Raw genomic sequence first — 12,089 nt, 5'->3', positions numbered from 1 at the left:
TGCATAAAAGTGCACTATTATTTCCTCAGTCGAGCTGCTTCCTCTGGACTTCCATCTTCTCTGGCTATACTCAGAGATCTAAGGTTACTAATTACTGTTACTTGGCTGTCACAGGGCCAGCTGACCAATCAGAGCAGTCTGGGCTCTACAGGAGGCAGGCCTTAAAGACACAGGAGCTAAAATTACCTTTCAGATAGAAGAGGTGCTGCTGCAATGTACAATGTGAGGAAAGTAACATGGTTTTTTTTTTTAGAATTAAAGCCTGTAAACATATCTTAGTAGACCCCAAAATAATATTAGAAACCTGTAAATGTGAGACTATTGGCTCTTCAAATAATAAATCACCTTTCATGGCAAAAGGTGTTCAAACCCTTCAGAATAGTTTGGTTTTCTGCATCAGTTGGTCATAAAATGTGACACAAATGTAGATAATTCCACTTTCCACATATTTTTGTGGACAGCTATTGGATTTCCAAATGCAAACGCACCGTCTTTTCAGTTTCCGACCAAAAATAACCACCTGAGCCCTGCTGGGGTTTGTTTCTGAGGAGGCCGAGCTGCTCCTTTTGGGGCCTTTTGATCGGGTCCAGTCACAACACAAGAGTCGGGCTGCAGCTGAGTCCACTAAGCTCCAGCTGAGAACACAAGCCGTCATCCTGAGTGTTTCCCCTTCAGTCCTCACAACAATCGCCGCCACAGAGTCGCACTCGCAGTGAAAGCAGAGACGAGTTCAGGAATGTGAAGCCTGGCGAGACGCACGACCGTCACGCCAGCTTCTCACAACCTGGACATCATGTCTGGTTAGATAATGTCTGGTCATGTCCTCAGACCGATTCACATGAGAGTGTCGATCCAACACACTGTCCTCAAACCATGACTTTTAAATTTAAAAAACCAAACAGCTGGCAGGAGATCGGGTTTACTGTCTGGTTTTATAAAGATACATGTTGTCATGATAACATTCTAACAAATCCATGTAAGTAATAAGTTTGTTCGTGTGTGTTTTTGTGTTTGTGTGCGTAGCTGGGGACGGACACATGGTTCTACGCCAAGCGTTGTTTCCTTTCGCTGCTGGAGAACATGTCCAAACACATGGTCATGCTGAGGGACGCCGTGGTACAGGAGTGTATTCAGTTCCTGGAGCACTGCGAGGGTGAGAAGCAGTCACACAAACACCTGCAGAAAGACTGGATCACTGTACAACAGCACCAACATTTCAATTATACACAACAAGCAGCAGGTTTTAGTGGTGGATATACAACTGCAGAACCATTTTTTTTATCAGAGCTTTGACAGATAAGGTGTAAATTTACTTTTTTATACAATTTTTCTCCCAACTCTGTAGCAATTGCAACTTCTAATTGCAACAATGCTTGAGATAAAAATGATTAAGAAGGAATGGATGGATGATATGACAGCTCCCCAGATGTGAAGCCAAAATGTCTTGATGGCCCCCTGTTGGCTGGTTGCAAGATAGGTTATAAGCTAAACCCCTTTCCATATTAGCTGTGAAGCATGGTGGTGGCAGCATCATGTTGTTTCACAGCAGCAGGCCCTGGAAGGATTGTAAAAGTATAGGGCAAAATAAATGCAGCAAAGTAGAGAGAAATCCTGAAGAACAAACGGATGCAGTCTGGAAGAGAACTGTGTCTTAGGAGAAGATTTGTTTTCCAGCAAAGACAATGAGCTGAAACAAAGAGTGAAAGCTGCATAGAAATGATTTAGAGACAACACCTGACATTTTTGCAAAGAAGAATGGGGTAAAATTGTAGTGTCCATAGTTCTATTTTTATCTAATTGACATTACCTTGTAGAAATCAGTTTTCACTTTGACATGAAAGAGTCTGTTTTTCCTAATATTTTTCTCAATAAAAGCCAAATTACAATGACCATAATTCAGTGTGGAAAAGCAATACAAGGCAAAAACTTTGGGATGAATTATTTTGGTAGGCACCATCAATCCTGTTCCACCTGAGATGATTGTAGTATAACTCCAGTTTCTTTGCAGTTTATGGGAAGGAGGTGCCGGCCATCATCGAACAGCCTCTGGAGGAGATCCGCATCCACATCGGCAAAAACACCGTCACCTACGAGGCTCGTCTGCTCAAGGCCCTGTTCTACGAGGTCATCGGCTGGAACAAGTGACAGCATCACTCACTGCCGTAATGTCAATTGGAAAGCAGCCGGAGGTGCCGTTTTGTTGGATATGAAGGATAATAGAAGACAATCAGCACATAAACTCACTGATGTGTTCTCAGTCAGGTCTGGAAATCATCTTCCAGCTCCTGACTTCCCTCTGGGCAGCTTTTGGACTCACTTCGCTGAGCTGGGAGAGTTTTGGCAGAAGGATATAATCTCAGTCTGATCCAGCAGATCTTACATAACTGTTAGAGGAGGCTCTGACCTCAGCTAAACTCTTACAGCCACTCATATATCAGAGGTGATCTGTTTTTATTAGCACTAATACTCAGAGCAGGCTTTGGTTTTATTAGTTAGTCTTTATTCTCGTCACATAACTTTACACGACAACAATAGTGTTATGTAAGTTCATCTACATACATTCATAGTTCATGCAGACCCTCTTTGGTCAGTGCTGGACTGCCGCCTTAATACTCCAGTGGCTTTATGTTCAGCTGGTTACATGTTTGTGAAAAGCAAAAACATATTTTAAAGAAAATAAAGACGTTCTTGTTATTTTTGGAAACAAATCTGAAGCGTCTGCATCTGTAAAATAACGTTAGCTGATTTTGATGTTGCTTTTGTAGCATTAAGTAAACGCGTTTCAAATAGAGATGCTCCATTTAGGGTTTTTAGTTTTGATATTATCATTTAATATCAGCATCAAGTAACAGAAAAATCCTAACTCACACTTCAACAAGTCATAAAGTCTCTAATCCCTCTAAATACACAACAAACTTATGTATCTTCGGTATTGATGACATACTAATTACAAGTATTTTCTCCTCCCAGATGTCTGAAATCAACACAGGACCTGCCGAGAGAAGTAAAATTTTTCCAAAAAACATGCATGTCACACAGGAAATCTATGTTCAGCTCACTTCTCACTCCCAAGGTTTGTCCTGGAGCTGCTAAAACGAAAAGAGAACCTCTGATTCTCTGACAGTTATATCAAGCTTGTCATAAAATATCAGTGACTGCAGGGTGTGGCTGCACAAACCTACAAGCAAACATTTGTTCTCTGTCTGGAGTTTTTGTCTCTGACCATAAAAGTTTGTTGGCTTTTGAGGTACAAAGCGATTTTCTACAAATTAGTGCAGAAAGAAATGTAGTAAATTTGCACAGAAGCTGAACACAAAGATCAGATTTACTTTTTTTCAATTATAAATGAATTGTAACAAGTATCTGATCATTTCTGTTAGGATTGGAGCATCACTACTTTTATATTGGGATTTAGTATTTATACATGATTGTAGGAGATCAGGTAAAACTCACATGATCCAATATAATATATATGCAAGTATAGTATAGTAAAAAAAAACTCCTTAGTATCCATTTTGTGCCAAACAGCCACAAACATCCCAGCGTCTTATTACAAAATTCATCATCTATGTTCATGAAGTAACGTGTTGAGTCGGAGTGAGTCTCTGTCACTGAGGAACATCTCTACCTGATGATCTATGTCTCGAGTTCACTCCTCCCTGCAGGGTGAGGAATGTGGGAGGTTCAGGACAGCGGCCTCTTCGTTATGTCCTGCTCCGTCAGGTAATAGTTCAGGTATCCTCCCAGAGCGCCCACAGCCACCGCCGTCATGTGACTGGAACAGCCGTCTGTCAGACCAGAACAGGGGGACTCAAGTAACAATGAAGCCTGGAACATCAACGGAGTCACAACGCTACCTCATAGGTGATTGTTCATGTTTTCAGATCAGGGAAAAACATGTTTTCTTTCTGACTAATGGACAGAAAACTTACAGAATCCACATTTGAGTGATTATTTTACAACACTTTGTCACTTTACATCTGTAGAGTTCTGTTACAATACATATCTTTAAAAATCATTTTTTCTCAGTTTTGTAACTAGCTGTTGCAGAGGACCAGCTATTTATCCCCATCCCCAAATCACGTAGCTCACAATCTGTTAGTATCCTGAGACTCACATGTCTCAAGCTGTAAACTGTGGTAAAACTGCCTGGGGATGGGTGGTTTGTGGTGTCAATAATGTTGAAACTGCTTTGTGAGGGAAGACTCAAGGCCTTAATGGTGGTAAAACCGCCTGAAAAGGGACGACTCACTGTGTAAATTGTTTTAAAAACCCACCTTAGGTTATCTGAGGAGCAATAACCTGAGGTATAAGTGGCTGTAAAACTGCCTGAGGGTTGACTCAAGGTGTACATGGTTGGGAAATTCCCTTGCGAGGAAAGACATTAATAGTGGTCAAACTGCTTTGGAGGGATGATACAAGGTGTTAGTGGTGCTCAAACTGCCTGGGGAGGAATCTCTTGAGATATCACTGGTGGTAAAGCTGCCTGCGTGATAGAGAGGGATCACTCAAGATGGTGATTGTGATGAAAACTGCCTGGGGAGGAACAACTCAGTGTGTTAATGGTGATTAAAGTGTGCGGGGAGGGCTGCCCTGCTTAGAGTTACATTTGACCTACAAAAGAAAACTGCAAATGAGTACAATCGTGGCATTTTTGTGCACAATGGTTGAGTACCTGCTGATGTTAACACAAACTGACCTGGCAGTATCTTCTCCCTCCTCTTCACTCTCCTGTGAGGCTGCAGCTGTTCCAGCAGCTCATCTCCAATAATCTGAGAGATGATGCTCTCTGAGGAAACACAGCAGAGGAAATAAACTGCACATCAAAGTAGCAGTAATTTAACTATTAAATCAAATAATTTAATGCAGATATTTTCCGAGATATATTATTTGCTTAGAAACTCTTTGAAAATAAAGTTGGCAAATGGGACAGTAGTGGAAAAATATATTAAGATATGCATATAAGTAAAAATACTAATACAACAATGTTAAAATACTCTTGTTTAAAGTACGGTATTCATAATCCTACCTAAGAAAAAGCACAGTGTTTATTTGCAGCAAAATACACTTAAAGTATAAAAAGTACTCAATGTTATTAAAGCTGTGTTGTAAAAAGAAAAAAAATACATTTGTTGACATCAAAAATCTGGCCTTTCTTTTTTTTTACACAGTCAACATGTAAGCTCATATTTTTTTTCTGTAACTTTATTAAATATTATCTATACTTTAACAAAAATGGGAAAACAATATAAACTCATTGTTTAAAAAAGTAATTTTACAGTCAAGTGTTATAAAAGAAAAAATTATTTGTAAAAATACAGATTTTTGACCTGTTTTTTTTTTGTTGTTTTTGTTGTTTTTTTTTTACAGCGAACATGTAAATTAAGAAATCGATAATCTATACAAATCTGTGAAATAACAGTAAATTGCTCCTAAAATACAGTTGGAAAGTGCTAAAAAAAAAAAAAAAAAAAAGAACACATCTTTTTCCGTTTTTTTAACCCCTTTCAAAGGGTCAGAAGATGAAGACTACAAATATGGCCGCCACTCATCTAAATAACTTAAAACTCAACACTCCACTACCTCGGATCCCCAGTCATGCACTTGCTGAGGTTGTATAGCTGTCGAGTCACGCAAAGAACAAACCTACAACAGAGACTTCTTTATGTTAAAATAAGATGTTTAAATAACCTAAAAAAAATTGAGATATTCATATAGCGACACAGCATGATGAGGATTAAGAGGATATATTTGCAGGTTTAGTAGCATGTAACTGGTTTAGAGTCATTTGTTTTTATGACTGATACTCACTGTCTCTCCCAAAGCAGCCCACTTCCTCATCCTGCAGCCTGAGGATGTGCTGCAGCCAATCAGCTTTGTGGAAGTCGGAGAAACCAGCCAATCCGCAAATCAGGACTGTCAACAGAGAGGAGCTCAAGTCGGTTAGAAACACTCTTCCAGCTTACATTTATAGCTTCAGAAAAGACCTTTAAAGGATTTGGCAGGTTTCCTTTGTACATTGGATTTTCACTCATTAAAAAACAGAGACTAAGACAAAAAAAACAAACTGCAGCAATTAATTATTAATTTTTTAGCTGTTTTGAAAGCATGAAAATGACCGGAAATAAAGGATCCTACATGACAGGAACAATTACACATCATACGCAGTTTGAAATCAGTAAAAATATTCAAATACAAGCGAGGTGATGATTGAGCATACACAAAAATGTATGCAATTTGCCACATGATGCTCAAATTACGTGTCATGAGAGGAAGATGCCGGCGACACTCACTGTTCTCGATGAAGATGTCGACGGTCTGTTCGGTCAAGCCGTCTTTGATGATGTCCTGGTTGGTCTTCATCATGTTGGAGCAGAAGATCTTCTGGTAGTTCAGTTCGGTCATGTTGGCTCTGGATGCTCTTGTGTCGCCTTTCAGCAGGTTGGTGCAGCCGCGCTGGAATGAAAATACAGACCAGTCAGCGTCTAATGTCTGGAGTTGAGCTTAGAGATTCACTTCAGACTGAAATCTTTAAAGCTCGCCTTCACTTTAGATAATTGTGTCTAAAGGTTCTTTTGGTGTTCCTCAAGGCTTCATCCTCAGTCCTCTGCTGTTCTTTATTTAAATCCCAGGAGTCGATTGTACATTATCTCATAGTTACAATACATTACCCATCATTATTATAAGATAAAGCTCTAAATGTTCCCTTTGTTTCGTAATATGTTGCAAAGATTTCTGAAGTTTTTGTTTGTTTTTTCATTTTTTGTTCATTGTCGTACTTCTCACCATTTTTCCTATTATGAAGTAGAGAAGCTGGTGGAACAGGTAGTGGTGTGTCAATCCTTAATGTAATGACTTTTTTTTTCCCAAAAATGGCAAATATCTGTAAAATTATGTTATATTTGGGGATGTAAATAGAGGTTGTTTTTTTTTTAATTACCATTACCATTTTTTTTAAAAAAACAAAAAACATTTTGCGATGTGGTGGTTATTTATATTTTAGACCAGTTCATATTTCAAGTTATCATGCAAATGAATATTTTGTTCTGGGATTTTTATTAGTTATTATCTGGGATTTCACAGAGAAAATCTGTAAAATAACAGTTGTTCAAAAAATTATAGTTAACAACTGTTTTAACAAGTTTGAAAGAACTGACACTGCAGCATGACGATTATCAGTCATAATTATGACTTCATTATGGCTCCAAACGTTCTCCTTTTTCTGAATCCATATAAATTCTGGGTGTTTTGCTACAGTTCTCACCATTCTTCCGATCATGAAGTAGAGCAGCTGGTGGGACAAGGAGTAGTGTGGGCAGCCGAAGCGAGTCATGGTGTCCCGGCAAGGTTTGGTGACGATGCAGGGCGTCCCGTTCATTTTCCTGTCCAGAAAAACAGAAACACATCAGTCAGACAGGTGAGCATCCTCACTCTGCAACAAACAGGTACATTTAGTTATAGGAGTGAAGAATGCAGTTCTGCAAAGTTGCGTTTTAGGATGTTTTTGCCAAATAAACAGTTAAAAACTGATCAATCTACAGAGACAAAGACACAACATGCAGCAACATAGTCTCACTTTAAACCTAAAAAACATGGTGAGGACATGGCAAACTGTACATTTTTTAACTCAGGCTTTTCTGCAGAGGTTATTTCAGTTTGTATCGCGGGTTCATACCAGGTTCCCAGCAGCAGAGTCAGACATTTGTCGCTGAGCTGCTCGTCGTAGCACTCGGTGGTCATGGTGGACGGATAAACCAGGCTGGGGTCAGTGGAGCTCCACTCAGGAGGAATCAGCCAGAAGCTCCACGACAGCAGAGGCTCAAACTCTGGAGGGAAAAAGTCAGCGATGAAGCCACCAGAACCTCAGACTGGACCTCTGTAAGTGAAAGCTTTCCCTGCTGCTCACTCCTCATGAATTGTCAGTTATTTTTTAAACCGACTACAAACCATTATCTACAACTATTAAAGCCCAAATACTGTTTTCATGACTGCACCTGATGTCTGCACTTCAACCAGACAAACAACTTGTTTCCACAGAGCCGATCAAAATCACAGTTTAATAAGAAACAAGGAACTCCGTCTACAAGTGAAATAATATCAGTTTGTTCTTTGAGTACAGTGCACGTTGCACTGTTACTGTGACTCTATTTTTAAGGATTTTTATAATCATTTCCTGCTGTTATTGCACAACCTTTGTTGACTCGTCATTTTGCATTTTACTGCTCCTACTGAGGAGCGTGTCACAAAAAACATCTGTTGAATCTTGAACTTTGAGCAAATTAGCCAACAAACAGAGCACTGTGTACTGACTCTTGGTCTTTAACAGGGTTCGTATCATTTCATTTGAAGACAGTACCTTGTTTTTTTCCATTTAACACAAACCAAGACTTCCTGGATCTTTTTATTTATGTATTTACACCTGCCTGATTGTCCATAACCGCCACGCAGCACTTCATTCTTCTTTAGTAAACTGTCAGAGTTAAAGTTTAACTATGAACAATAATCCACATTAACCTCCTGCTAAAGTCTTTTCTAATTTATTAAACATTCATTTTTCAGTCCAGAAATTTACTTGTAAACTTTTTTTTTTTTTTTTTACATTATTTTCATTACTTAGTGATCTGTAGATGATTTTCTTGATTAATCGATTTGTTTCAATTATTTTACTGTATTTTTAGTTTCCCTGCTACTGGAAAATCACCCATTTTTTTTACCTTATTGTACAATTTTTTTCTTACCATGGAGGTATGTTATTCTTTTGCGTGTTTCATATTTTGACTGCGTGTTTTCCTGTGAAGCTTTATCTCTCAGCCCCTCTTGCTTGTATCAGTACCCTGATACCTTGCAGTGCACTGAAGCCTTATTTTGTCTCTTGAAAGTCCAAACAAATACTTCTGCGGGGGCCTTGAAGTGCCTCTTTAATGGATAAAACTTTATCTAACAGCAAGACTAAACAGAGACACCCTGACCTGCTCCTCTTGTACCTTTGCTGGGAGGTTTTATGAGACATAAACTTGTCAATAAGGCTGAGAGCGACTTTATAACTTCAGCTGTTTTCACAGGAAGGCAGGAGTTCTGTGTGCAGTAAATACTTCTTTGTGAATGTACTCACGGTAAATAATAAAGTATCCTGTACAAAAATGAAAATCTGGCAACAACAGAAACAAAAAACAAATATGTTAAAAAAAAGTTTGGTACACTGCAAGGTTCAAAAACAATAGAAAAAAAGAAAATAACGTCAAATATAATCAAAATAATATTTTTAGTGACAGTAAAACCGTTTAATTTTATAATCACACACTGTTTAAAAAAAAATCCATTATCTGTAATTTACCACAACTGGCAAAATCTATAAAACAACAGTTTAAAAGTCAAATTTTACGCTAAATGTTGTCAAAGAATGAATTACCATTTGAAACAATACAGATTTTTAATGGGAATGTTATTTACAGTTTTGGCCTATTTTGTTTTTTGTTTTTTTTAACAGTCAACATGTAATTTTTTTTTTCTAGTTATCATCTGTAATTTAACAAAACGGAAAATCTGTAAAATATCGTTAAACAATATTTTTCAAGTCTTAATCTTTTTTTTCAAATAACAGCAAACATCTGTGAAATAATGATATTTTTGGTGATTTGAATACAGTAAAGAAAATAGTATAATTTTACGGTCACACGTTAGACAAGAAAAAATTAACAACTATAAAAATACAGATTTTGATGTGGGCATGATGCACAGTTTTTGCCTGTTTTTATGGTCAACATGTAAATTAATAGTTTTTTCTGTGATTTTACAAGTTATTTTCTGGAGTTTAACAAAACAGGGAAAATTTGTAAAATAATACTGAATTGTTAAAAAAAAACAACACTTAAAACATCTTTTAAAAATTCATTTTTTTCACGAATTGGGGAGATAGGAATGCTGACTTAGTTGATCCCTGTTAGATAGAACACAAGAGCACTGGTCAGAGATCATGAAGCGTCACACAAGTCTTTGTCATGGTGTCTGTTACTAGCTAAACGACTGCCTGTAGTCGGAGTGACGCCTCACCTGCTCATTTAAAAGCTTAAAATAAATGAATTAATAATAACTCAGTAATCTTAGAAGGCAGTCAGCCTCGTACCTCAGGATTTCTTAGTAATGGAGTCCATAAGTCTCACCTCTGTAGTATTTGGGGTCATTCTGTTTTATAGCAGCGACAGCCTTTTCCAGGTTTTGGTCCAGACGTCTGACCAGAGTGACGGCGGTGGTCCTCTGAGCCCAGCTCACCGGGTCGGTGTGAGGCCACGTCCGGACCGCTTCCTTCAACTCAGCTGAAAACCAAAAGCAAACCAACGCAGAAGAAGAGCATTCAGTTACAGTTCCTACAAAGACTAACAATTTCATTTTAAAATGAAAATCTCTACACAGTAATGTCAACTAATTCAAAACATAAAATGTAAAAAAATAAAAAATGGCTGACTTAATTCAACACAGGCGTTGCCAATCAGTGCCAGAAGTCAGACAGTTAGTGAAATAAGGATCATCTGAGTGCAGGAATGTGTCTCAGTGATTGTAGTAGTGAATCCTCGATAAAACTGCACCATGAAGACAAAAGAACACTCAAAGCAACTCAGTGAAAAGGTTACAGATGGATACAAAAACATTTCCAAGTCACTGAACACCTTGGAGTCCAGTTAAATCCATCATTAAGAAATGGAAGGAATATGACATGTGGAAATCTGCCTTGAACAGGTCGTCCTCAAAAACTTAGGGACCGAGCAAGAAGACGAGTGATGGAGGCCACCAAGACACCTATGACTCCTTTAAAGGAATTAGAAGCTTCAGCAGCTGAGATGGAAGAAACTGTTCATACAACAACTGTTTCCTGTTCTTCACCAGTCAAAGCTTTATGGGAGAGTGACAAAGAGAAAGACACTGTTTTTTTTTTTTTTTAAAAGTTAATATAAGATCTGTACTGCAGTTCACCGGAAGACATGTGGGAGACTCTGAAGACGACTGGAAGAAGGTTCTTTGGTCTGATGAGACCAAAATGGAGCTTTTTGTCCATCAGACTAGATGTGATGTTTGGCAAACACAAAACACTGCACATCATCACAAACACACCATCCCCACTGTGAAGCATGGTGGTGGCAGCATAATGATGTGGGGATGTATATACCCCTAATATACACACACTTTACTTTCAATAATCGCAAATATCTGTAAAATAACAACACTTTCTGGTGATTTAAATACATTTACAAAATTGCAAATTACCATTTGTTAAAATACAGACAATGGATGAGGACGTTATTTACAGTTTGAGCAAGTTTTTGTTGTTGTTGTTGTTTGTTCAGGAGTTATTTTATAGTTTTCATGTTAATCAAAACCTTTACTGGTGATTTTACAGGTTATCATCTGTAATTTAGCACACCAGGAAAAATCTGTGAAACAAGAGTAAACTAGTACAGAAATGACTATTATTAACTGCTAAAATGTTGTTTTTACAATCTAAGTCATGCAGCAGAAGGTTGAACTTGTTGTTAATCATATTTTGTCTTATCAATATGAATCTGCAACATAACAAATAACTGAAGCTGTGAGAGCACAACAATGGCCTCTGTGGAAATGAAGCAACAACAAACTTGAGTAAATGTACTTAGTTACTTTGCACCACCGCAGGATAAATACTCCACAGACACATCAGCTGTTTTTATCCGAATTTGCCGTGAAGTAAAAGGTGCAGCACTTCCTTCAAAACGCTGTTTTTTTTCCTTCAGTGAATCTTCGACGAACAGCAGCTGCGCTCCAGATGTTGCAGCAGCTGCAGAGGTGACCTACCCTGCAGCATGACGAAGCCCACCACCCCGTCCAGGTTGATGTGCTCATGCTGCCGCTCCAGGAAGGACGCTCCCCGGGAGAGGCTGCCCAGGATGTCATCGATCACCTCCGCCTGCGAGCCGCTCAGCGCCGCGGCGAGCAGAGCCAGAGCCGCCACCGCCAGCCGGAGCCCCGCTGCCCGCATTGTCGTCGCTCGGAGGGTCCCGGTGTGGAGGCAGACCGACGGGGTGAAGAGCGGCGGAGGACGGGCCGAGTCTGCTTTATGG

The 12,089-nt window shown here is 38.8% G+C and overlaps 2 protein-coding genes across 2 annotated transcripts in view; one reads left to right on the top strand and one right to left on the bottom strand.

Annotated features, from left to right (window-relative positions):
• ift70 (intraflagellar transport 70) overlaps positions 1 to 2,704 on the top strand; it is a 21,880-nt gene extending 19,176 nt beyond the window's left edge. Inside the window, exons 18-19 of the mRNA XM_008294485.1 lie at positions 1,024 to 1,153; positions 2,009 to 2,704. Coding sequence (XP_008292707.1) covers positions 1,024 to 1,153; positions 2,009 to 2,145 — 267 coding nt within the window. The 3' untranslated portion in view covers positions 2,146 to 2,704. The remainder of the gene's footprint in view (positions 1 to 1,023; positions 1,154 to 2,008) is intronic.
• cunh16orf89 (chromosome unknown C16orf89 homolog) lies at positions 2,484 to 12,089 on the bottom strand. Its single transcript, XM_008294486.1, has 8 exons — positions 11,824 to 12,089; positions 10,161 to 10,313; positions 7,676 to 7,826; positions 7,265 to 7,382; positions 6,294 to 6,456; positions 5,812 to 5,916; positions 4,700 to 4,789; positions 2,484 to 3,788 (listed from the first exon to the last, which is right to left on the bottom strand). Exons 1-8 carry the CDS (start codon positions 12,005 to 12,007, stop codon positions 3,685 to 3,687), a joined length of 1,068 nt encoding a protein of 355 aa, XP_008292708.1. The 5' UTR covers positions 12,008 to 12,089; the 3' UTR covers positions 2,484 to 3,684.

Source organism: Stegastes partitus, unplaced genomic scaffold (assembly GCF_000690725.1).
Source record: "Stegastes partitus isolate 25-593 unplaced genomic scaffold, Stegastes_partitus-1.0.2 Scaffold966, whole genome shotgun sequence".
NCBI classification, from domain to species: Eukaryota; Metazoa; Chordata; class Actinopteri; family Pomacentridae; genus Stegastes; species Stegastes partitus.
This window is presented reverse-complemented; position numbering and strand designations above follow the sequence as displayed.